General features: G+C 38.4%; 1 protein-coding gene across 2 annotated transcripts in view; it reads left to right on the plus strand.

Annotated features, from left to right (window-relative positions):
- Positions 1-27,484, plus strand: part of LOC107664520 (multiple epidermal growth factor-like domains protein 9) — an 86,318-nt gene that overhangs the window by 35,734 nt on the left and 23,100 nt on the right. For both annotated transcript variants that reach the window (XM_016455112.1, XM_016455113.1), the window contains exon 3: positions 25,323-25,462. In XM_016455112.1, coding sequence (XP_016310598.1) covers positions 25,323-25,462 — 140 coding nt within the window. The remainder of the gene's footprint in view (positions 1-25,322; positions 25,463-27,484) is intronic.

A 27,484-nucleotide genomic window follows, 5' to 3' on the forward strand; every position in this document is an offset into this window, starting at 1 on the left:
TTCAGATAAATAGTGTTCATATCGATATCGGAATTATATCGTATCGACCGAAATTAAGAAATATATCGTGATATCAATTTTGGCCATATCGTCCAGCCCTAAACAGAAGTCCATGGACCGGATTCGTGACAAGGATCATGTGACACTGAAAATTGGAGTAATGGCTGCTGAACATTCAGCTTTGCGACCCCAAACTTCTGAACATAGTGTAGTTTGCTTACGTCAAATAAATCAATAAAGAACACGTAGTGTATATAATCTAATTGGATTCTCTGTTTTTTTTGTGTAGTTGTTGTGACCAGCAAATGAAATTTGTGTTCGCTGTACTTTAGATCTTTACCAAGAATTGTCATGCTAAAAGCCTGTTTCTGTTCATGTATTGGGCAGTGGTGACTTTTGAGGGGGTGGTGTGGGAGTAAAAACAATGACCACAGCGTAGACTGACCTAATATGAGTTCGGTGTGGTTTAACCAAAGCACACAGTACTGCCACTGTCTACCAGATAGCAGTGCATATGTCTGCTGTCTGCTTAAACACTATTATCAGACTTGCATTTCGCACATATAGTGTATTTAGAGTAAATGCTTTTGGAGCTTAGTCATAAGATGTTTTTCAACACACATCGTCTGAGATGGGGGAAAAACAGAACTGCTTAACGATACTAATGTGTCTGCCGACAGGGATTATAAAAGCACTGTGACGGGATTTGGATGCAAGCCTTGTTGGGTCATAGTGGAGGTATTACAGTGATGTCATATGTTGGCATTTTTTCCTGTTCTGCTGCTGTTTCAGTTTCAGTGGAATATCTCTTCCTATGAGCCACATCCTTGAACTGCATCATTTATCTGGCTCTATGGCCAGCAAAACACCTTTGATGGTTTTCTGATGTTTCTAGAGGCCATTTTAGCAGCAGGTCATGAATCCATGATGGTTAAAGTGGATCATCATGGCCTGGTTTTCATGGACAAACGTCTCATAAAGCACCTTGACTTAAATCTTCAGTGTACCTCTTTATCTGTCTGTAAGTAGCTGTGACTAAATCTGTTTGCTTTGATCTGATTTATAGACTTTTATTTCAGGCACAAATAATCTTACAATCATGATTATAAAGATTATATCAGCATATAAAATGGAATAATGTTGATTTAATCATCTGCTGTGGCAGCTGAAGATTTTGGCTTGTGGAAATGATAGCAGAGGCAGTCACAGAGGGTTTAATGGAGAACTGAACACAAAGACTGGCACAGCAGAGAGAAGACTGAAATCCCTCCCACATAATGCCCCTTCAGCAATCTGTCCCCATTCTTCTGCAGCATTGGCTAATCATGCTCCATCAGCATCTTGTTTATTGGAAGAAAGAGGAAAGGAAACAGAAAAATAAGAGTGAGAGAAAGCATTAAAAGCTGTGTGTGATACCATCCATGTGTCTGCTGGCAGGATCTAGTGCTGGTCCTTCTACACAGCAGGACAGCAGGGAGCACAGAGTTTTTGAATACAACACAATACAACATATACGCGTGACAATGCTGAATTAAGACTGCTCAATTCAGAAATAAAATAATAATGCATTGATAGAAGGGTTTTGGACTATTCAGAATTAACAAAATAAACAGGATGCAGGATTTTAATACAGATTTAGAACTAACTGCTGTAGGTGTTTGTTTGTTTTTTCAAATGCATTTCATTTTATCAGTATGAATTACCCATAAATTTGTAATTTATTGTAAATTTTTAATGCCACCTATAGAAATGTGTTATTTAATTTATATATTTACATGAAATTATGTATTTATTTTGAAGCCACTAACTCCAAACCCAACTATTAATTAATATTAACTAGCCCATCAAGGAAATTATAAATTGAGAAGAATGTTATTGAAGCCTCAAATATAACCCTAATACAGAAGAACCTATCTGTGAAATCTGATTGCTTGATAGGAATGTTGTTCCACGACCAAAAAGAATGTTGATGCAGGAATATGTCCTGCTTAGTAAAATCCCTGTAAGCACTGGAGGAAATGAAGAGGAATATGTCAAGTAAAGTGATTAAATCTGGAATTCCATTGCACTAGTCATAAATGGGCAGTAATGTTTTTGGCATGACAGCCTCATCATTTCCTGAGATCTTGACATAGTTTTCTGCATGTGTCCTCTCACCCCTTTCTCACTTTTGACATTCTGACCAATCTAGGGCTCACTTTTCCTTTTTGTTGTGGTCCTATATACATAGACATAAACCCTTTCATCACATATTGTGCACATGTTTGATACAGTCTTGGCATGTGTGACTGTTTCTCAGTTAAGTGAGAACAGCATGCATGGCATACCAGGTGGAAACATTAGAGTGCGGATGGTCTGTGTTTTTTCTTGTGTGTTCTGTGGGAACACTGACTGAGATGCAGGTGCTCTGTGCCAGAACAGAATTGAGTTATTATACCCAGGAACACTCTGTTCTTCTCTTAGAGGTTGAACCTCTGTTTTTTTCCTTATCATCTCTGTTGTTCTTGAAAAGATGATGGGAATAAATCTAGTGAGGAAAAAAATCTCTTTCAGTAGATAATTCTTCTGCTCTTTGTTTGTCATATAGACATGAAGAGTCGTATTGAACAGCAAAAATATATGTGTTTTAGGTATATTTTATATATACAGTATATCTAAACATACAAAATATTAATTAAATTAATAAATACATTTAAATGTATTTTTAATTCTTTTTAGTTCTTGTAAGTCTTTTTAGTAGTTTCCTCATATTTCATCATCAGTCATAAACATATTTACATATAAACATATTTGTCTATAATATAATAATATAATGTCTATAAGAATAATATAATTTATATTTGCATTTTGCATTTACCCAAAATGTATTTTCTTGCCTCTTGAAGTACATTTCGTACTATAAATATATTAGAATCTAATGTTCCACCTAATATAATGTTAATGTTATAAACAAAATAGTGGAAATAATTAACATTTTGTTCAGTATTTACCACATAACTATTTTTGGTTTATTTGTCACTTGACAATCATGTTACATTTGGAAATGACCAGTAATAATGTCCACTTCTGTTAATCCACAGTCATGCAAAGTCTCTTGAAATGAGTCTATATCAGCGAAATATATTGGTCTATCAGTTGTCAGCATCATGTCTATTATTCTTTCTCTCCATGTTCCTCCCGCTCTTCATTGTCCATTTTGGTTCAATCTGCAGTGAGGTCTAAAGGCTCTATTCATGAGCCATGGAGAGGTAATGGTGTGAAGTTGTGTGTATGATTGCAGCTCCAGCCCCTCGTCCTACAGCCTGGCCTCTTGCCCGCGGCAGCTCTCTGTTCCCTGGGTGCAGCCACGGCTGTAAGCGATTGAACAAGTCCTGTTTGATATAATCTGAAAAGGCTTTATTCATGCTAGAGGACAAAGAGAAAGGACTGGTCAAGACATGACATTCCAGGGATTGTCATCCAATCAGATGGCCCTCTGTGCATAGCTTCAGAGGATGTGATCCAGGCAAGACGTCCGGGGCCCTGGTGGGACGATGCACTATTATGGCTCAGTAATTGCCGAGAGAGTTCCAGAAAAATGAATCATAATGCGTGACATTTTTCATAATTAACCCCATTATTTTCTGTGTTGCAAATGATTTAATAGACATTTGTTTCTTGACATTTTCCTCATTGTTGTTTCGCACTATTGTGGAGAAAGTGTTTCATCTTTTATTGAGCCATCATTAGAATTTCTCCTTCAGAAAATCAATATATGACATAGCCAGACCTTCAAGAGCTTTTACACCAAGAGCAGCATGTTGTTTAACTCCATGTGAGTTAATGACTGATTACTGGAGTCTGTTCTACTGTAATTATTGAGATAAGAAGTCAGTTTGTGTCTTCACTACACATTGACATGAGACAGACCTTATATTTGGGAGAATTTTGTGACCTCTAGCTAAATAAAATGTAACTGTCTGAGGTTCTGGACAGATTAAACAAAGATATTGTAGTGCCAAAGCCAGTAAAAATGGCCATTGGTATAAAATCAACACTACCAATATGCAAGGGTGCTTGAGGCTTTCTGTTCCCTCACATTTCATATGCAGACCAATATTTGATCTTGTGGGTGCATGAAATAAGATTTCACTGTTTAATTATTCAAATGATATTGACAGTTCTTGCTGGCCTGTCAATCATTTTGAAAACCTCAAGGTTTGCTAACTATACTGCCATGCTCTGTTGATAATTTTTGGATGTTGCTGTTGATCTGGTTCAGATCAGGTTGTGGCATAATGAATTGAGCCTTCACCTAGTGCAAAAGGGCAATATCTACCCAGGGTGTGCTGAAAGATTCATAGTTATGATTTATAACAGCCTCTATTCCCAGTTGATTGGGCTTTTAAGTTCAAATTATTTGTCAGTAAATTTCTATCACTGTATTCCAGCTTCTATCTATCTATCTATCTATCTATGTATCTATCTATCTATCTATCTATCTATCTGTCTGTCTATCTGTCTGTCTGTCTGTCTGTCTGTCTATCATTTGCCTCAGAAATTACCAGCAAAAGATAAAATCTTTTCAAAATCACATCAAATAAAATTTACAAAAAGTAGCATTAGAAAGAAATATTTTAATCGTTAATTTGTGGGTGAACTATCCCTGTAATAATTTTTTATTAATATTGATTTTTTGTTTTCAGATTTTTATTAATATGGAAATCTGAAATTATTTTTAATGGAATGCCACTTTAAATAAGAAACTAAAACTGCCAACAGGTGGCAGTAAATGTCTTAATGAGTTGAGTAATTCTTTCATTTGATTCAACGACTGATTCATTCAAGAAATGAAGTACATCGCTCTCTATATGGATGGGCCATTGAATCATATACCTGATTCATTCAAAATGCGAATTTATTCGGTAATGGATCACCGCTGTGTGTTGCTTGGAGACTAACTGTCATGGAATACTCGGGGAAAACATAGAAGATCCAAATGCAGTTTAATGTAGTCCAGAACAAAGATCCAAAACAGGACAAAAGACAAGGCACAAGCACAAGGTAATCCAGAATGCAGACTCCATAAAATAAAATAAAAACACCCAGGAGACAGAGTGACAAATACACAATGCTATAGAAACAAAAGGCTAACAGAACATGGTGTATATATAGGATATCTAACAAGGCAAATCGCACACAGCTGAAAGCACTGAGGCCTGATAGTCTGTGCAAAGGGTAATGGGAACTGAAGTCCACAACAAACAGTCCGGAAAGAGTGCCCTCTGGTGAGACCAAAGGTCCCCACGGCGGAGCAGATGACCACCACAGCAGAGCAGATGAAACCGAAGATACCCACGGTAGGGCAGATGACCACGAAGGTGGAGCTGAAGGTGCAGGAGACCACCAAGACGGCTCAGATTAGGCTGGAATAGAGAGCACAGCGAGGTTAACAGTGGCCTCTGTGGCCATAACAGGACAAACAGAGAGTTCAGGAATGGCCTCTTTGGCCATGACGGCAGATTGAGAGTTCAGAACTGGAACAGCCTCCTTGGCTGTGACGACAAATAGAGAGTTCAGAATCAGACTTCTTGGCCGTGACAGGACAGGCAGAGAGTTCAGCTGAGAGAGTAGCTGGAGCGGGCTCAGGAGTGGACTCTTGGACTGGAACGAATTCAGGAGTGAACTCATAAACTTGAGTGGGCTCAGGAGGGGATTCATGGACTAGAATGGGCTCTGGAGCAGACTTATAGATGGGAACGAACTCTGGAATGCACTCGTAGACTTGAGTGGATTCTGGAGTAAACTCCTGGACTGGAACGGAGTCGTAGACTGGAGCGAGCTATGAATGAACTCATAGACTTGACTGGGCTCTGGGGTGGACTCATAGACTGGAGTGGGCTCGGGAGTGAACTCGTAGACTTGAGCGGGCTCTGGAGTGAATTCATAGACTTGAGCAGGCTCAGGAGCGAGCTTGAAACCTGGAGTGGGCTCTGGAGTGGACTTTGAGGGCTCCAGGTCCTTGCAGAAGCCCTTAATATAATAGCTGCTCTGGACAAAATCAGCAGTGATTAGAGATCTGCCCTATGTGTCTTTGGAAAGCCTGAGTGTCTTCAAATGCAATGTTCACGGTGACATGGAACACAGGAGTGGCATCCATGAGGGCTGAAGACTGTGGCATGACATCCATGACGGCTGAAGACTGTAGCATGACATCCATGACAGCTGGAGGTTATGGCATGGCGGCCAACTTGTGACGAGACTCTGGGCTGACGGCCATCTTGTGAAGAGATTCTGAAACAGCCTCCTCTGGAGTAGGCTCTGGATTGACCGGAGTGGACATAGCGGCCCTCCTCCTTCTTTACCTTCGCTTCTCAATGGGAGTCAGAAGGCCAGGGCTGGTGGGAAAATCCCTGCGGAAGGGTTCTGATAGGCCTGATGTTGCCCACTGAGTACGATGATGGAGATACCTGACAAAGCCCCAGAAGTCCAGGATCCCAACTCAGAGGAGACAGAGTGACAAATACATGATACTATAGCAACCAAAGGCTAACAGAACACAAGCTGCATCCGAATTCAAAGACCGCATCCTTCGGAGGACGGGTCCTTCAAAGGATGTGGCCAATGCGGTCTTCGAAGTCTAGCCTTCGTAGGATTTCCTGATTGCGCCAGCAGGTGTTCCCGATTGCCGCTCCTGTCGCGTAGCAACGGTGCAAGAAGGGAGCTGCCATAGATGTTATTAATGAAAATGAAAATAATTGGAGCCTGAATTGTTCGTTTTTGACTTTTAATTACCTAATTACACTTTAAATGTAAGTATTGGGTTTTGAGTTACTTGAATATTGTAATGACATGAAAAAATACAAAATATAAAGCGATTAAATGTCGACTTATATCTTACCAAAATGTGATTTTATGTTGTTTATTCTATTATTGATTATTATGTACATAAATGGTCCATGGTGAACATATTTAAACAGGTTTTCAACCCGGTTTAGTTTTATGCAGCTGAATATAAAAAGTTAACTTACAAACGCTACTGCCGCTAGTCAACGGCAACTGACAAAGTTGCTAGGCAACAAAAAGAGTCCTCCATAGGCTAGACCAGTCTGAGTGCTTTGGAAGCAGCCTTGATATGGTTCGCAGTTGTAGCAACTGTTTGTTAATATTCTAGCAATAAACTTTGTTCGTTTCATCTGCAAAATAACAAAGTGGTGGAGTGTAACTAAATACTTTCCTTAAGTATTCACATACAAATGAGAAGTACTGAGTTATTTTTTTCTCACAGGACAGCTACAATACAAAAACATGATCCTTCACAATAGCATGCACTGTTGTACATTAAACTGCCTATATAAAGTATTTTAAATGTAACAACCTTGAACATATTCAGAAGTGAAATGCAACAGTACACAGCAGTAAGTGATAGCAGCAGTAATATCAATGCAAGACCATCTTATATAAAGTTTTTCTGCAGAATACATAGGCTACTTTTACTTTTACTCTTCATACCTTAAGTACATTACAGTATGAAGAATAATACTTTTACTTAAGGTTTTAAATGCATGCATTTTTTCTTCAATGTACTATTAGTAGTTACTGAAAGTACTTTACTAAAGTAAGTCACATTTCTTCCACCAATTACTTTGTCATAGCTCTACACAATTAGTCCTTTCCTCATTTCCTTAAATCAGACCAGACCCCTGTACTGCAGGACAAAGCTAAACGTTCCAGTGCTGGACAGTGGAAATATGCACTCAAACACTCTGGAGACTATCCCAGATGATGTTCCACTGGCAGAGGCCGCACCAGGCTCTCTATGGCAGCCCGTCCAGGTCCAGCAGCTCCACCAGGGTCTCACTGCTCAGCTGAATGAAAGCGTACATAATTGTTTTTTTCTTCCAATCTGTTTTATGTATTGTTAATTTAATTTTGATGTTGTTTTTCTGATGTTGAATTTAAGTTATTTTGTAATTAGTTGTAAAAAGCACTTTTAGTATAGAACAATTTATTTTCATTTGCAAATGTTATTCAGAGGCAAAAAAATGTATAGAAGAATTTGTCATTTACAAATTATAACTTGCTTTGCAAAAATGAACAATTCCCAGAACTACTTCTTGTCTTTTATTTAGAAGTTTCAACTAAAACAATGCACAGAAATGACTTTGCTTCATTTACAAATAACTTAAATTACAAAAGTAATAAACAACTTCATTCAATTAATTTTTAAGTTTCCCAGCAGCACCATTTTCTCCAGAACTGTCCTAAAAGAAGAGAAAAATGAAAGAAAATTCTTAAGACAAGGCTGCAATCTTAAGGTTAGAAAATATGACAGCAGGGCGTGCATACAAAATACTTCAGAAATCATATTTCTAGATCATCAAGTTTGCCTAAAACATTTGTGGACATATCTTGCAGGACAGCACTCAAACAAATGTTTTAAATAAAATTACATTTTAAATAAAATAAAAATACAAGTGAGTCTTTTCTACTTAAGTAGCCTCATAGGCCTACTTGTCTTATTGTTGTGGGCTTTATATATGGGTGAGGGCTAATTGTTGTAAACACAAGAAGCCCTAGTGGAAATATTACAGATGGCTAATGCCTTACCGCTGAGCCACAGTGGCAGAGTTTTTGCTCCAAGTAAAGGAATTATCAAATTCAGCCCTCAATTTAATAAATACAAGAACTTTTGCCTCAGACCACCTAACAAATGAATCTGTGCAGTGGTATTGTTTAAGTTCACATTTTTAAGACCCCTGACCTTTAACATTTGTTTCACTAGCTATTGGAGTAAATTAAAACACACTTTATAAGTGTATTCGTCGGCCGCCACAGAACTGTCATTCGCTATTTGTTTGAATAAAAGTCCCATCATCACCGGCGCTCTATGAATTCTGGGATAGGGTAGGCTGCGAAGGATCCATCTGTTGTATCCTTCATTTCATCCTGGGAAACGGAGGGCGCATTTAAAGTCGCGTTCGAATTGCGACAGTCTTCGTCGTGCCGCAGTGATGCAATCGCCCTTCAAATGCAGCCTTCGGAGGATGCATCGTGAATTGGGACGGTCATCACCGCGCCGCCGTGACGCAATCTGCCTTCAAATGCAGCCTTCGTAGGACGCGGTCTTTGAATTGGGACAGCCTTCGTCGCGCCACCATGACGCAATTGGCCTTCAAAGGCGCACTTCGTCGTATATATATATATATATATATATATATATATAGGATATCTAACAAGGTTAATTGCACACAGCTGAAAGCACTGAGGCCTGATAGTCTGTGCAAAGGGTAATGGGAACTGAAGTCCACAATAAACAGCTAACAGTCAGGGAAGAGTGCCCTCTGGTGGCTGTCATGGGCACACCAGCAGATGGCTGTGAGACAAACAAGTTCTGCTGTGGCTGTATTGGTAATATTTTAATTGGCAAAATTGAGCAAAAACAGACAATACAATGTCTAAAATATAACATAATATTAAATTCTTATTTATTGAACTGTTGTATAAAATGAATATCACATTTGTACTCCTATTTGGGACACAAACAGCACTTCTGTGATATTGCACTTGTTGCTTACGAGATATTGCTTAACTATGTTTTATGTTCTAAATGTGAGACAAAAACATATACAAGGGTATTTTTGCCCCAATCTCTTGAATTTTAGGGGCAAATAAAGCCCGGGACACACCAAGCCAACTGTCGGCCGTCGGGCAATGTCAGGTGGTTTTTAAGCCGATCGGCTTTAGTGTTTTCATTGTGTTCTGCACCATTGGCTCTTATCAGACACTGGCAGCTATATTTTGGCCGTTTTTTTTTTATGTCGAATCGCCGAGCTCATTGGCGAGAAAAGGATCTCTGATTGGCTATTCACCTTAATGAATAAGCGCACAAGAAAAAAAACTGAACTGATGAAAGCAAACCAATGATGGAGTAAAGAGGGAACGCACAGACACTTTCATTCTATCATTATCATCGTTATCATTCTGTCCATTTCTTTCTTTCTTTCTTTATCCACAAGAAGACCCAGGGCTGACCATGCCAATGCCTTTTGCCACTTAGCAGACATGATTGAAAAAAGCCACACAAGTCCGTCAGTAATGAGTGCTGCTTGCTTTGTATATCCAAAGTTCTAGCTCTTCCGGTTTCAATTATCTTCATTTAAAATGTTTCAAGTCTTAATATTTTTCCTTTTGTTATACTGGAATAAATCATACTGGGATGCTAAGTTTTCCACCAGTCGCCACGGATTAACGTGTTAAATCAACAGCTCTAATATCTATTTCCACATTTTAGAGTAGCAGTCATCAAAACACTACAGAAATGTAGTGACTATATCAGTCGACCACTATACCACACACAATGGTGGTAGAGCCCAGTTGCACTTCTTACTAATCTTGTTACAGAGGATTTCATTCCCATCCAACCAAGAGTGTGAAGACACTGACACCCAGCAGCGTGAGCCTAACTAAACAAAGCTATAACACACCCTTAGAGCACTCTTTACTATAGCTTATGAGATTACTTATTTCCTTTTTTCCATTTGCCATTTTCCAATTCTGTTTTTATTTGGATGAGATTAAATGACTTGGCTGCTGATATCTCTTGCCTGTGAAGAGGATTAGTTTAGCCTACTGTGTGGCCTAATCAAAAGCCAGGCAAAAAACGTGATGCTTGCCAAAGGAAAAATAAGATCTCTGCAATGCAAGGGTTTATATTTGATGGGGAGGAAAAAGCATTGCTCATCACACACTGCTAAATGCTTCTTCTGTTCACTTTTGTAGAAAGAAGTTTTAAAGTGACTATGGGTGGGAACAAAAGTGTTTAACTTTCTTCTTGTCTAAGCCTAGTTGGTTCCTCAGTGTGCTCTGATGTCTGGCCAGACGTTAGAAAATTGTGGAGAGAGAAAGCACTAATCCTGTCTGTGGGGTTTGCACAGATAAATTGGCTCAGATCCAACACATTCACTGTCCTTTTCAGCTTTATGAAAATCTGCCGCCCCTCGAATCAGCACGAACCTCAAGTCGACCACTGTGGCATTAATGCAGAGCACCCAGCAGATTTTAATCTCACATAAATTAAACATTCAAATAAAGGTCCCCTCACTGAGTGCCTCCAGGTGAGTGCAAATATTAGAATGGAAATTATAATACAAAGTTTTTCAGGGAGAAGAAATTTTAACTTTGTTCCTAGTGTGATCCTCTCAAATTTATGCCCAGTTCAGACTACACGATTTTAGCCCGATTTTGCCACGATTTGCTTGACGTAGGGTGTCGTGGGGATTCGTAAATGACAATGGGCGTCGGGACGCAAGATTCCATCCTTTCAGCACGTGTAATGTGTCATAGTGCACGACAACCGATTCCGCGTCTGCGATGCTTCACGACATCACGACAGAAAGACTAGCAGGTTTAATTTTTTTTCCGTCGTCCACGACGAGTTCTGTCACATTGGTGACATTGATCAATAGCAGCACAGAAGCTCTTTCATACACAGGTTTCAAACATGGCAAAACAAAAGAGAGATGATGGTGCTGCTAGGTGGAATTATGAGATGGAGGAAAGGTTCGTGGGGCTGTGGCAACAGTACTCCTGCCTGTATGATGTGTCATCGAGGGACTACCACGACAGAACAAAGAAAGAAAAATGCTGGCGAACTATAGCGGAAGCGCTTCAGCAATGTTTACACTCTTGTTTTTGGAAGTCAGTCGCTAGTTCTGCCTTCTCGATGACATCACGCACGTCGTTAAAGACGGCACGCGATGAATGGTCGCGGAGCAACGTGTAGTCTGACATGTTTCTTGTCCACGACACGAGAATATTTTAGGAGTCAAAATCGTGTAATCTGACACAGTGACTATCGTGACCGACAAAAATATTGTGTAGTCTGAACCTGGCATTAGTGTGTAATATGTGTGTGTATTATTATTATTATTATTATTATTAAATAGAATTTAATTATGTTCTATGCCTCAACACTAATCTTACCCTTCACAAAAACCTCTTTTAATTTTTTAGATAATAGTTAAAACATTTAGTAGGTTTATCAATCTGTTTATCTATTTATATGCTCTTGATCATCAGTAAAAGTCAACTTAGACCCCCTTTGATGATCATTCATCTACTTCCTTTCTATAATTTCCTGCCTTTTAGTCTTCTCATTCTCTCCTCGACAGCTCTATGTACTCATTCTCGCCAGCTCTGGCCTGTAGACAGAAGAGGTTATTAAAAGTCTCCAACTCTGCTCCAAGCACAGTGTGGCTTTGTTTTGTCAGGTCTCCCACTGCCCTCCACACAATCAGCATTTTTACTGTATAAACAGGGATTTTTAAATCTTATGCTTTTTTTTATCAGGATGGGCCTGTACTGGAATCTCTTTCACACCCCAAGTCACTTGGCATGCTACTTGTACTTCTGCTGGTTGATTGTGTTTTCCTACTATTGGACAAGCAACGTTTGGCTCTTGGTTGTGGTCCGGAAGCTTGGGTTAGTTGCTTCAGATCAGAAGGCTACAACTGTTTAAAGAGATAAAATGCAGTTTCCTTTGAATGAGGAATAAAAGAGCATCCATTGTCAGTTGTCAGTCTCTTGAATGGGGCTGTGTTATGTTTCTGGTGATGTTTTTCCTGAGTATGTATACTGTAGTTTACATTAGTTTATTAGTTTTTAGCATTTCTAGTAGGGGTCGACCGATTATTGGCCTGACCTATTATCGGCACCGGTATTAAGCATTTTTAATGATTATCGGTATCGGACAATTTCAAAACCGATTTGCCGATAAAATAATTTTATTTTGAAACACGCTATTTGGCTCTGATGCAGCCTGTCGGAACTCACCACTCTGTGGCCTAGAGCAATCTCCGCCCACTGCCCATCTGATTTGTTGTGAGTCACGAGTCCGACCAATCAACGTGGAAGGTTAAAGGCACTGAAAGTTTTGCACTCTCACACTGAAAGCACTTGCCGTCTCACTAAATGAGGACATAAATACATGAACAACATCCCCAGAACTGCTCTGAGAGTTACTTCATGAGCATTTGAGTAAAACTATCGTCATATCATATACATAGGCTACACAAACTTAAAAGGTCCTCATGGCAACCCGTCAAAATAAAAGTTTGGTTTAGCTACTACTACTACTACTACTACTACAATTATTACAACTTTTGTTTAAAAGAATAATCACACAATACGCTATTTCTTCCATGTTTTAATTTTAATAGTAAACCTCTTTGTTTTCCAAAAATAGAGTTTAACTCATTTGATTAAAAGATAAATTAAATCAATGTTTTACGCCTTCATTTGCACTGCACTGTAAATTAAAACTAATGGAAATTACGGTCACATAGGCCAAGATTAAGATATTGTCACGTAGTGTAACGGTGGCGCGCCCTAGTGACAATTTGGAAAGGTATCTATATTATAGTTCGGGTGCCAGACAGGATTTGGCCTGTCACCAAATAAATTTCAAAATACCGTGATAGCTCAGGGAGATTTTAAACCACAGTTACAAAAAAAACTAAATAGATTGCTTGCACATAGTATGATGGAAGAAAAATCAAGCGTAGCGTTAGTTCTGGCAGGTCACGTTAGTCAAGCTCGCATCAGCTGACTCTCAGCTGATCCCCATCAACCTATGGGAATACGACACCTAAGCATTCATATATAAGGTCCCGCAGTAGTATCAGCAGTTTTCGCTTTGCTCAATCGCCCTCCTCCATCCCCAACTCCTCCTCTGTCAGTCAGGATTCAGCCTTCTGATTCTCCTTTGAATCAGACTAATTCTAAAATGTGTACATAACATTATCGAACTTTAACGATATCTGCAATACATTTATGTTGGTTCTGTTCTGTTTACCCTGGGGGGGTTATCGCTGCTCTCCCTGCTCTCATCCATGCTAGGCTGCATGGATGCTCAGATCCAACACATTCACTGTCCTTTTCAGCTTTATGAAAATCTGCCGCCCCTCGAATCAGCACGAACCTCAAGTCGACCACTGTGGCATTAATGCAGAGCACCCAGCAGATTTTAATCTCACATAAATTAAACATTCAAATAAAGGTCCCCTCACTGAGTGCCTCCAGGTGAGTGCAAATATTAGAATGGAAATTATAATACAAAGTTTTTCAGGGAGAAGAAATTTTAACTTTGTTCCTAGTGTGATCCTCTCAAATTTATGCCCAGTTCAGACTACACGATTTTAGCCCGATTTTGCCACGATTTGCTTGACGTAGGGTGTCGTGGGGATTCGTAAATGACAATGGGCGTCGGGACGCAAGATTCCATCCTTTCAGCACGTGTAATGTGTCATAGTGCACGACAACCGATTCCGCGTCTGCGATGCTTCACGACATCACGACAGAAAGACTAGCAGGTTTAATTTTTTTTCCGTCGTCCACGACGAGTTCTGTCACATTGGTGACATTGATCAATAGCAGCACAGAAGCTCTTTCATACACAGGTTTCAAACATGGCAAAACAAAAGAGAGATGATGGTGCTGCTAGGTGGAATTATGAGATGGAGGAAAGGTTCGTGGGGCTGTGGCAACAGTACTCCTGCCTGTATGATGTGTCATCGAGGGACTACCACGACAGAACAAAGAAAGAAAAATGCTGGCGAACTATAGCGGAAGCGCTTCAGCAATGTTTACACTCTTGTTTTTGGAAGTCAGTCGCTAGTTCTGCCTTCTCGATGACATCACGCACGTCGTTAAAGACGGCACGCGATGAATGGTCGCGGAGCAACGTGTAGTCTGACATGTTTCTTGTCCACGACACGAGAATATTTTAGGAGTCAAAATCGTGTAATCTGACACAGTGACTATCGTGACCGACAAAAATATTGTGTAGTCTGAACCTGGCATTAGTGTGTAATATGTGTGTGTATTATTATTATTATTATTATTATTAAATAGAATTTAATTATGTTCTATGCCTCAACACTAATCTTACCCTTCACAAAAACCTCTTTTAATTTTTTAGATAATAGTTAAAACATTTAGTAGGTTTATCAATCTGTTTATCTATTTATATGCTCTTGATCATCAGTAAAAGTCAACTTAGACCCCCTTTGATGATCATTCATCTACTTCCTTTCTATAATTTCCTGCCTTTTAGTCTTCTCATTCTCTCCTCGACAGCTCTATGTACTCATTCTCGCCAGCTCTGGCCTGTAGACAGAAGAGGTTATTAAAAGTCTCCAACTCTGCTCCAAGCACAGTGTGGCTTTGTTTTGTCAGGTCTCCCACTGCCCTCCACACAATCAGCATTTTTACTGTATAAACAGGGATTTTTAAATCTTATGCTTTTTTTTATCAGGATGGGCCTGTACTGGAATCTCTTTCACACCCCAAGTCACTTGGCATGCTACTTGTACTTCTGCTGGTTGATTGTGTTTTCCTACTATTGGACAAGCAACGTTTGGCTCTTGGTTGTGGTCCGGAAGCTTGGGTTAGTTGCTTCAGATCAGAAGGCTACAACTGTTTAAAGAGATAAAATGCAGTTTCCTTTGAATGAGGAATAAAAGAGCATCCATTGTCAGTTGTCAGTCTCTTGAATGGGGCTGTGTTATGTTTCTGGTGATGTTTTTCCTGAGTATGTATACTGTAGTTTACATTAGTTTATTAGTTTTTAGCATTTCTAGTAGGGGTCGACCGATTATTGGCCTGACCTATTATCGGCACCGGTATTAAGCATTTTTAATGATTATCGGTATCGGACAATTTCAAAACCGATTTGCCGATAAAATAATTTTATTTTGAAACACGCTATTTGGCTCTGATGCAGCCTGTCGGAACTCACCACTCTGTGGCCTAGAGCAATCTCCGCCCACTGCCCATCTGATTTGTTGTGAGTCACGAGTCCGACCAATCAACGTGGAAGGTTAAAGGCACTGAAAGTTTTGCACTCTCACACTGAAAGCACTTGCCGTCTCACTAAATGAGGACATAAATACATGAACAACATCTCCAGAACTTCTCTGAGAGTCAATTCATGAGCATTTGACCGTTTCATTTGAGTAAAACTATCATGTACATAGGCTACAGAAACTTAAATGGTCCTCATGGCAACCCGTCAAAATAAAAGTTTGGTTTAGCTACTACTACTACTACTACTACTACAATTATTACAACTTTTGTTTAAAAGAATAATCACACAATACGCTATTTCTTCCATGTTTTAATTTTAATAGTAAACCTCTTTGTTTTCCAAAAATAGAGTTTAACTCATTTGATTAAAAGATAAATTAAATCAATGTTTTACGCCTTCATTTGCACTGCACTGTAAATTAAAACTAATGGAAATTACGGTCACATAGGCCAAGATTAAGATATTGTCACGTAGTGTAACGGTGGCGCGCCCTAGTGACAATTTGGAAAGGTATCTATATTATAGTTCGGGTGCCAGACAGGATTTGGCCTGTCACCAAATAAATTTCAAAATACCGTGATAGCTCAGGGAGATTTTAAACCACAGTTACAAAAAAAACTAAATAGATTGCTTGCACATAGTATGATGGAAGAAAAATCAAGCGTAGCGTTAGTTCTGGCAGGTCACGTTAGTCAAGCTCGCATCAGCTGACTCTCAGCTGATCCCCATCAACCTATGGGAATACGACACCTAAGCATTCATATATAAGGTCCCGCAGTAGTATCAGCAGTTTTCGCTTTGCTCAATCGCCCTCCTCCATCCCCAACTCCTCCTCTGTCAGTCAGGATTCAGCCTTCTGATTCTCCTTTGAATCAGACTAATTCTAAAATGTGTACATAACAATATCGAACTTTAACGATATCTGCAATACATTTATGTTGGTTCTGTTCTGTTTACCCTGGGGGGGTTATCGCTGCTCTCCCTGCTCTCATCCATGCTAGGCTGCATGGATGCGCAGGGAGTTCTTGCCCAGAACGGAACCATACCGCCAATCCAAACTGTATGCTAATTGTCAATCATCTTTGACGATAGTGGTCCTGACAGAAACAACAGTTTGCAGTTTGAAAGAATTAATTATTTTTTTCCCTCTTCATACACAACTTTGGAAGCAAATCAAAGACCCAAATAAACACAAGGTAAAAAACAAACAAAGCAAAAACATAATTGCAAACGACAAGGTTTTCAATACAAGCATAATTAAATAAATTGAGTAGCCCCCTTGGCGGCGTTTTCCCGACACATGAATAAAGTAAACAAGATCAGCAGATCCGAGGCATTCTCTCCAAAATAAAACGCTCATCAGCAGTCCATAAAAGAAGGGGGAAAAAAACAGGATTAGTTAATTTTATACTCTCAACCAACAAAAGTTATATTTAAACTGAAAGGGAAATTAAATGAAGGTCAGTAGTATGAGTCGTTCGCATAGGTCGCTCACTCCAAACTCTGGAATAGCCTTCCTGATTTAAATCTAGATTAAAGACACATCTCTTTGGCCAAGCATTCAAATAATGCATCTCATAATCTTTTACTGCAGTTATATCTGATCAAATGCACATTATTATTCTTTAGTTTGGGTTAAACAAATCAATTTTACTTGGTTGGAACAGCAGCTACGCTAATTATGTTTCTATTTGTTTCTCTGTTTTTTGCCACGGGATTGACATCCCGTGGTAACTAGGATTTACACAAGCTTCAGTCTGGTGTGTGGTTGACGAAGTGCGTGCGATTAGGTGCGTTGGTGTGTTTGTGTGTGAGTGCGTGCGTGTAAAATACCGCTGACCATGACTGGCAGGGAAAAGTTCTCGCTCCTGCCGATCAACTCGCATCCATTGTGTGGCTTGCTCAACTCCCTCTTGGAGTCCGCGTTTACCATCTCTCTCTTTTTCCTATTCTTACTTCCTTTTTATAATTTCCGCCTAATTGTTCACCATCCCGATATGGGCACGGAAGGGGCGGATCTTCCTTACACCGCCACAGTAGGCTAAGATTAGGATGACAAAAATTGAGACATTTCAATAGGCTTTTGAACCAAGTTTGCCTAAAATAGGCTATTAGTGTTATAGTTTCATTATAGTTGCTGTCTTCTTAATAACTTCTAAAATGGAGCGATGAAGACAATTAAATTATTTACACTTATTATATACATTGTGCTTTTTTAAGTTAATCAATTGATGTGCATTACATGATGAATTGAATAGTCACATCTTGTAAGTTATGATTTAGTCATCAGAAAAGAATTCATGAAGAATTATGAGGGGTTATGCTATTACACATACATTTCTAACATGTAAATTATTGAAGCCAAATACTTACATTTCCCCAAGCTGTTTAGCTGTAGTACAGTATTCATAGGCTTAATCATGAAGCATACAGTGGCCCCACTTTTAACTCTCTCTTTATATTACCCTTATTGTCGATGGATGCACGGAAGAAGACGAGTAAGAAGTGCAACCAACACCAGGGAAGGCAATTTTTGTCAGCACCCTTGCTATTCTTAATTTTGACATTAATTTTCATTTTTACACCAGACATATATATCGGCTCAAAATATCGGATATCGGTCTACTTGGTCTGTAATAATCGGTATCGGCATCGGCCCTGAAAAACACATATTGGTCGACCTCTAATTTCTAGTTGAGGTTCAAACATACAGTTCCTTCGTCAGAAATATGCCCCTAAAATATCCCAGTGAATGAGGGTACATCAGACCACCCTAATTAAGCTAGATACTGTCATCCACTGTTTTACTATATGTCTGATACTCTGGGTTATGCAGAGTTCACACTGCACGATTTTAGCCCTGATTTTCACTCGCCGACAGGTTTTGCGTAATCGGCCAACAAATGCCCGAAATCGGAGGCAAACCGGTGCTCGTTCATGCGAGTGACAATCACGCAGTGTGAATTATCCAAGACGCGATCTGAGAGATTCGCCAACGCCTGTGAAATATTTGGCATGCTAAATATCTGGACCTGTCAGCGATTCAAAATCCTACTGTGTGAAATGATTTCTGACTGAAAAATACATCGGCTATGACCTACAGCCAATGAGAGAGCAAGATACAGGGCAGAGGGAAGTTCGGGAAGGATGTTTTTTGCATTTTTTAATATATATATTTATTTATTTTTATTAAGCAATTTCATGTACAAACAACATGGCAATATCAGCACATTTTTGCATTAGAATATACAGAACAGGTGCATATATATATATATATATATATATATGTCACGAGGCACACACACGAGGAACGAGGAGATGCTGGAGAATACTTTACCAAGACTTTATTTTCAGGAACCAAGGGAGACGAACTCAGGAAGACGTTTAACAGCGGACAGAGAACTTGGGACTGGGAACACTATGTATACACACAGGAGGAGGGGATGACGAGAGACACCTGGGAGCAATGAAACACTAATCAGGGGAGGAACAGGAAACTAACCAAATAAGGGCATGGGAAGCCACATGGGGAGCAGGACACACACAAAACATGGAACAGAGTCTGACAATATACACATATACATAATAAAAAAATTTAATTAAACATAAAAGGGGGCTAGGGTTTTTCCTGTAAATCATATTCTTCTATAAAGGACAAAAGATTTAGGCTATTGCATTTTTCTTTTTCATTACTTTGAGGGCTTTTTTTATAAGAAATAAGCTCATTATAAAATGCACAAAACATTGGTTTCACTTTCAAGTACTTAGATTTATGTATATAAAATTTTCCCAGCAGATGTTGTTAACAAGGAGGTCATCTTTGTTATAGTGTGTTCAGGGAGGACTTATAGACCACATATCAGCGTCACAGTTGCCAAGTCCGTGTATTTTACGCAACTTTGGGCTTCTTTTTTTTAAGTCGCATTAAAAAAATCACAGGTCGCGGGTTGCGGTTTTTTGGGCTTATTTAAAAAAACAAGTTATAAATATGTTAAAATAAGTAAAACAATATGTTTGCTTGTTAGGAAAACCTGACAAGCAACCTTGTTTCTTTACATTTATGGTCGCTGTTTTTTCCCAATATATTGTTAACACTGTCTGCTCGCAGCTAATAGCCAATCAGTGCAATAATAAATGTGCTGTTACTGTAGCGTAATTCCTCATCGCACATCACCTCCCCCTCATTGGAGTAAAATGCTTTTAACGTGCAATCCAAGTGATGATGGTTAGTAGATGTAAATAGACAAACAAGGCCACCAACAGAGATGTACAGAGATGGAGGAAACATGGGAGAAGGTGAAAGGTGCAGGGGAGGAAAGGGACCTTATTTCATTTGTAAAATATTTTTATAATGCATTAATCATTAAATCAATAAATAATTGAGCAATAATAGCCTAATAGTAAATACATATGGTTCAAGTTTATTTTATTATAAATATGTGGCTATTAAAGCTCCCCCTTAGTGCTCTTGTTTTGTTTTATTCTCCTTTTCCATCTCCAAAAGGTGGAGGTGATCGGATAGTGTGTGCCCTCCCGCTTGGTTGCAATTTGATTTTTGTAAAATAACTTCTGTTTTTGCTCTTCAAACTCAGAGTGGTTTCAGTTTACTATGTTGCAGGCTCATTGATTGATAATAAACAACTGATAATAAATAATATTGATGATAATAAATAATATAATAATATTGGGCTTGTTTTTGAAGCTGCGTTTGCTTATTTATCCTGGGAGAGTTGGCAACACTGATCAGCGTGATCTTGCATTATTTCCTTATCACTTCTCGTGTGCGTTTGGCTGTAGTTTGCGGACCAGACAGAGTTGTCGGCGATTCTTCCTATTGTAAAGTCATGCAGTCTGTAACCTCCTGTCGCAGATCCATCGTGCAATCACTGCAATGTGAACGCAGCAACAACTGAATGCTACCCCAGGCCCAGATAGTCGTGCAGTGTGAAAACAACGATGATCCGAAGACTTTGAAAATCATGCAGTGTGAACTCGGCATTATTATTTCCAGAAACTCAAAGTATTTTTGGTATTATCCAATATTATCTGGAACATCACCACAGTCAATAACAGAATCAATTAACAGTCTGCAATTTAAACCTTTTTAAATCTATAGTAGTAGTTCCTATCTGAAATATTAAAAGAGAGCTGACTGATGCTTTTATAGTATTTCTCTGGCAGTATTCGAGTGAAAGTAGATCAGGAGATACCCAAATATTACACCAGCTCATTTATGGCCTGCCTCTAATGACCCAGGGGAAGTGTGCCTATTTCACTCAGCGTGAATAAACCCTGAAATAACAGTGAGAGTAAGACAGAAAGACTCAAATTCATGACATCTGCAGCAGGTGCTGCTATTTGGAGTTTTGTGGTGGTGGTGAATTTGCACTTTTTCTGTTTTTATATCCTTTTTTATTTGATTTATTCATTTTGTATTGATTATAAACAGTTATGGTAGGGTTATTGTGCTTAATGTGTTTGTGAAAACTGTGATGCATTTATTTCAGGATTCTTTGATCAATATAAAGATCAAAAGAACAGCATTTATTTGTAAAAGTCTTTACTGTCAAAAATATATATATATTTTTTTTAAATGTTATTGACCTCAAACTTTTGAACGGTAGTGTACATTGATTGCACTTTAGATTACTTTGAATAAAAGCGCCTATTTATGAAAATGCTAAACATCTATCTTGAAAACACACTCACTGAAGCTAAAAAGCTTTTCTTATGGCATGCCTGACAAGGATGGACTATGTGTTCTTCAACTGAACATGACAGTCTGCTTTAGCACCACTGAACCATAGGACGCCAAGAGCTTTCAGAAGGTTATTTGATTGCTCTGAAAACCTTTGGGTCTGACCATATAATTCAGAGATCAGCATAACCCACTACCGCAATAAAACTGGGTTATACATTAGAGATTCCAAACCACCCAGGCCTCAAACCGCACTGCCCTTAAATAGTGTGGAAGGAAGTAGCCAAGTACTAAAGCAGTGACCACCAGTTTTCCCTGGATAGTGTGCATGAATGTCAGCTACAAACTAACTGGTATTGCACAAATGGATTTCATTAAAACAGCACATCCCTTAATACCCAACATGAGTATAATGATGCACAATAACAGTGTGAGCATATCAGCATTCATAAATAATTGCACTGCTGCTTTTTAATAGTTAATATATTCTGGCTATTTTCCCCATAATGAGTGGGTATGAGCTGTGCTGTGCCATCAGCTTTTCCACAATTTGCTAAAGCGATTCATTAATTAATCTTGACAAGTGCAAAGGCTGCATGATTTAAGAAAGGTTTTAAATTTGCTTCCACAGCATATTTAATGCTTGTCTTTTGTGTGGAATTGTTGCCCTGGTGATTATACTGTAATAGACTTTCAGTTTAATCACAGCGGGGTACTTTCTGGTGATCTGAGGTGTTGTTGCCATGGAAACCTCAACATTCTTACACCCTCAGGGCAAAGTCGGCTAGTGTATTCTCACCAGTTTTTAAGAGCTTGAGTTTGCGACCGGTGCAGTTCTAAGTTGTGTGATTCTGCATTTTTAATGTTTCCTTTTGTTCCAGTAGGAACATCTCATTTGTGTTACTTTTGAGGCTTAAAACTGCAGTGCGCATGAATACTTCGCAGAAATAAAGGGTTTCAAGAGTGTTTCCGAAATATCCTCTCCATCTTCCATTGTTTAGGCAAGCAGAGCAGATAGTCATTTACTGATAAAAAAAGTAAACATTGCTCGACTTATTTACTTATTGTTGATTCTGCAAATTAAGCTTGCATATGAGTTTAAAACATTTTTCAAAATTACACACTGCAGCTCTAATTATAATATCTGATTTTTTCCATTTTATTCAAATGGCTTCCTTCAAAATTAAATTGTAATATTTGGGAAGACATATCCAGCCCATGACAGAAACGTGCTGCTCAAATGAGTCTCTCTTTCTTCATAGACATTAGATGGGTTACAGTCATGGCTCAGTTCTCAGTGCTGATTTAAATCTAGCAGTTCTTTTGTGTTTGTGTCGCAAGTTCAGTGACGTAGGTAGTGATTCCTCAGCACACAGGATCTGCTCTGTATGATGCTTGCTTATACTCTCTCTCTCCCACTCACTCTCTTTTTCTCTTTTTGCACATTGCACTTTAACAGATTTCATCCAATAATAAAAAAACACATCAAGACTTTTGACCATTTAATGTAGTTTTTCTGAATCTTTTTGTGTCTTAAGGTGTGGCTCAAGGGTTTTCATTAGGGCTGAAACGATTCCTCGAATACCTCGAGTAACTCGAATACAAAAAATCTATTTGCCTCGACAAATTAGTCAATATCACACGAAGAGTGCCAGTTTTCACCTCTAAAATCAGCATGATTACAAATGTGATTTTATTCAACAGTTCAATAAACAAGAAGGTAATATTATGAGACTTATGTTTTAGACACTATATTGCCTGGTTTTGCTTTATTTTGCCAACAAAAAAATTCCAAACACAGCCACAACACTGTTTTGAGTCTGTGCAACATGACGGCGTTTCGTAAAGTAATGTGAAATTGATTTTTGTATTTTTATTTATTTATTTAAATGGGTTTAGTTTTCATGGTTATTAATGTATGCAATTTCAGCAACAAAAATATTAATTTTTCTAAAAAGAAAACAAATTAGTTGTTTATTTTAAGAGATCTATCTTATTATCTCTTGTATATTTAGTATTACTCTTAAAGGGGTCATATGATGCTTCTTTAAAGATCATTATTTTGTGTATTTGGTGTAACAGAATATGTTGACATGCTTTAATGTTCAAAAAACACATTATTTTGCAATTTCAGCAACAAAAATATTAATTTTTCTAAAAAGAAAACAAATTAGTTGTTTATTTTAAGAGATCTATCTTATTATCTCTTGTATATTTAGTATTGCTCTTTAATAAAGAAAAATTACTTATCCAATTAATCGATGGAATAATCTGTAGAATACTCGATTACTAAAATAATCGATAGCTACAGCCCTAGTTTTCATTCTTAAAGTGTGTTTTAATGAATGGCTGTGCATGTGTCAATTTGTTTAACCTATCAGCAAACAATGCATACATTGAGTGACGAGGCATGATTTTGTGTGTGTGTGTGTAGTGCATCCAAAAAAATGAAAATTTGCTCATCACTTACTCGCCCTCATGCTGTCCCCAGAAGTTGATGGGACACTTAAAGTTGATGCTTCAAAAACCATGTAATAAAAAAGGGTAATCAATTTTTCAATTCATGAATGCGTGTATGACCGTTGGCCAGAAGTAATGTGTTTTTTTTTAATGTATTTATTTATGCATGTATTTATTTACTTGTTTGCTTGTTTACTTGCATACTTCCTATTTATATGGTGGGGTAAGTGAAAATGTTTGCAAAAATCCTTTAATGTTGAGCCCTGACAATATTTTGGGAAACACATGGTCTTAGGTCTAGTTGCAGTTGTTATGTGCTTTTTAATATTAATTTTAGTGTAGTGGCTTTTGCTCTGAATTATGTATCCTAGTGAAACCAGTAGGAATACTGATATGATTTAAGAGGTTGAGTTCAACAGAACTGACATGTCAGGGTTATTTTTCTCAGGAATTGTGATCTCAGCATCAGTCAGAATAACAAGTAGTCTAATTACTCTGAGTATAGGCGAAGACAGAGAACTTCTGATTGTACATGTGGAGAGTAAATTCACTGAGAGTGAATTGAGTGCGAGTGTGTGTGCTTGAAAGAAATATTTGCAGATATTTTTTCATAGGTTTCACAAGCCTTTCCCAGAAGAAATCATCCTTCTGCATTTCTCATTTGCGCTTCAAAAGCCTGAAGTGTGTAACAGTATAATCAGACATTTTTTCATCTCTGGGAGTTTCTGTTCCTTTTCATTTTAAATGCTCTGATATTGTTACACTCTAATTTCTCATTTAGAGCATATTTACCCTGCTCTGTTTCTCTTCTAGCAGTACAAAGATTTTATTACAAGCACAGGCACTAATGACTAATTTACCTATGTGTAATCATTTTTCATGTAACCCAGGACAGGAAAGGGTCTGGTGTATCCTACCTGCTGCTAAATCCAATGCAAATCAAATACATTTAGGTATTTGTTGTTTGTAAATCTTAGTCATTTCGTATTATTTATGCCTGAGTGTTACTATAATTGATGAATTTGGATTTCCATCAAAGATCAATGCATCCCAATGTTTTAACGCCTCTAGTTTACAGTATTATTTCTAACAGATGTTGCTTCGGCTTTAATGGAGTGGCTCTATTAACATGTGATGAATGGGAAGGGGCAGCTATTCTGGCAGTTCAGAGGAAACCTGGTGTTTGATGTGGACAGAGGTTGTAACCTCTCTGTGTCTGGCTTTTGAAGGATAGTGTACGCTTCTGTAGGAACAATAAGTCTTTCTTTCTGTGCCTCTATAACTCTCTCAAACTGTTCCTCTGTATTTTTCTGGCAGTTCAGGCATGTGCATCTGCAAGAGTGGAGTGCATGGGGACAAGTGTGAGGACTGCCGCCCAGGCTTCTCACACTTCAGCAGCACGGGGTGCCAACCATGCCAATGCAATAATCATAGCAGCTACTGCCACCCACAGTCAGGTGAGCCACCCACATGCACACAACAGAAGTAGCAAAAGAAGCCAGAACACTCTTTTCCATTCGGTTATGACACAGAGATCTCTGTTTGGAGGGTAGTTGAACCTCAATCTCCAGAAACTTCCTGTTATCTCTAATTAGTCATTTAACTGATGCTTTTATCCAAGTACATTTATTACAGTGGCAAATCCCAGAACCCCTGGAGCAAATTTAGATTAAGTGTGAGATTAATAGTGATAGTTCACAGATCGCCCTTGCCAGGATTTAACTAGTAATGTATTGCCTAATCAATGGTATCAGCTGATTTATGGTCATTTTCTGTGCAGATTGCACATCTGCAGATTGTCTAAAAACATACGATGATCAGATCTGAGTATTTTTTCTGTATTTATACAGATTTAAGCATTTTCCAACCTGGGAAGTATGACACATATAACTCGCAATGTGTCCTTAAACAATTACTAAACAAATTGAAAAAAAACATTTGTTTTAAATGAATGGATAGTTTCTGACAGCACTACAATAGCTAGTGGCGCCATCTAGCAGCTGTGTGCAGGACACCCTTACCATGTCAGCTCGTTTCAAATTTAACACTCGCCAAGTGCCAAATGCAAGTAAAAATTGGTTGTTGGCTAGTATATGAAGTAGTATTACTCACCATTTGGTCCAATTATCAAATCGCAAGGGCTGTGTTTTAAATATACAAGTATACACTCTTAAAAATAAAGGTGCTTAAAAGGTTCTTCACAGTGATGCTATAAAATAACCATTTTTGGTTCCACAAAGAACCATTCAGTCAAAGGTTCTTTAAAGAACCATCTCTTTCTTACCTTTTTATAATCTGAAGAACCTTCTTTCGCCACAAAGAACCTTTTGTGAAACAGAAAGGTTCTTCAGATGTTAAAGGTTCTTTATGGAACCATTTAGACAAAAAAGGTTCTTCTATAGCAGTGGTCTTCACTATTTTTTTCATGGGAGCCGCACTGATAGGGCAAAGTCAATCGGAGAGCCACTTTTACCGCAAAGTATCAAAAGTTACATCCAGTCATAAATAGCATTTCTTTTTATCAATCTGTCATCCCTGATATGCAATGCAATGCAAAAGGGGCTATCATTCTTTATCATTTACCAGTCAAATTTGTAACTGAGACGAGATTATTTAAAAAAAAAAAAAAGCAGGATTACCTTAATGCTGGAAAGACCTTAAAGGGATTAGTTCACCCAAAAATGAAAATTAGCCCATAAATTACTCACCCTCAAGTTATCCTAGGTGTATATGACTTGCTTCTTTCAGACGAATCTAGTCGGAGTTATATTAAAAATTTTCTTTGATCTTTCAAGCTGTTTAATGCCACTCAGCGGGTATTTTTTTACACTAACCCATCATGTATCTAACCATCCAAGCGCACATTCGGCGTTAAGAGCTGTTAAGATTAAAACTGGCAACTCCGATGGACGTAGGACAAAGCAAGTGTAAATATCTTTTCTAGTCTATATTTCCATCTTGTAATGCCACTGTTTTAGGTATTTTTAAAAATATATAAATTATTTGTAATAGAGCAGACACTATCTGACCGTGTCTACACCGGACGCGACAGTTGTCGTGCCGCGCCCCGTTCGTCATAAATAGAGCGAGGCATCAACTTACTGATGGGGATCGTGTCGCATCGTGCAGCATCCAGTGTAGACAACATCACTGGGTTCTATTGTCTTTTGTCGGATCGCGCCACTCGCGTCCGGTGTAGACATGGTGTGAGTTTTTTTAATTTGTTATGTTATAGCCCTGCTTGTTTTTAATGTTTTTATGAAATATCTGTATTGACTGCATGATCATATCATCGTATTATTTACTGCCATGCGAGCCACAAAGTAAAGAGCCGCGCAATGAATAACACTGTTCTATGGCATCGTGAAGCACCTTGATTTCTAAGAGTGTACAGTCTGATGCTCTGCATGCTTCAGAGTAGCATGCGCCATTGTGTTACTTGCTCATGAACCTTTTATTTAGTGTCTCTGAGTGTCTAA

Source organism: Sinocyclocheilus anshuiensis, unplaced genomic scaffold, assembly GCF_001515605.1.
Source record: "Sinocyclocheilus anshuiensis isolate Anshui unplaced genomic scaffold, SAMN03320099.WGS_v1.1 scaffold403, whole genome shotgun sequence".
NCBI lineage: Eukaryota > Metazoa > Chordata > Actinopteri > Cypriniformes > Cyprinidae > Sinocyclocheilus > Sinocyclocheilus anshuiensis.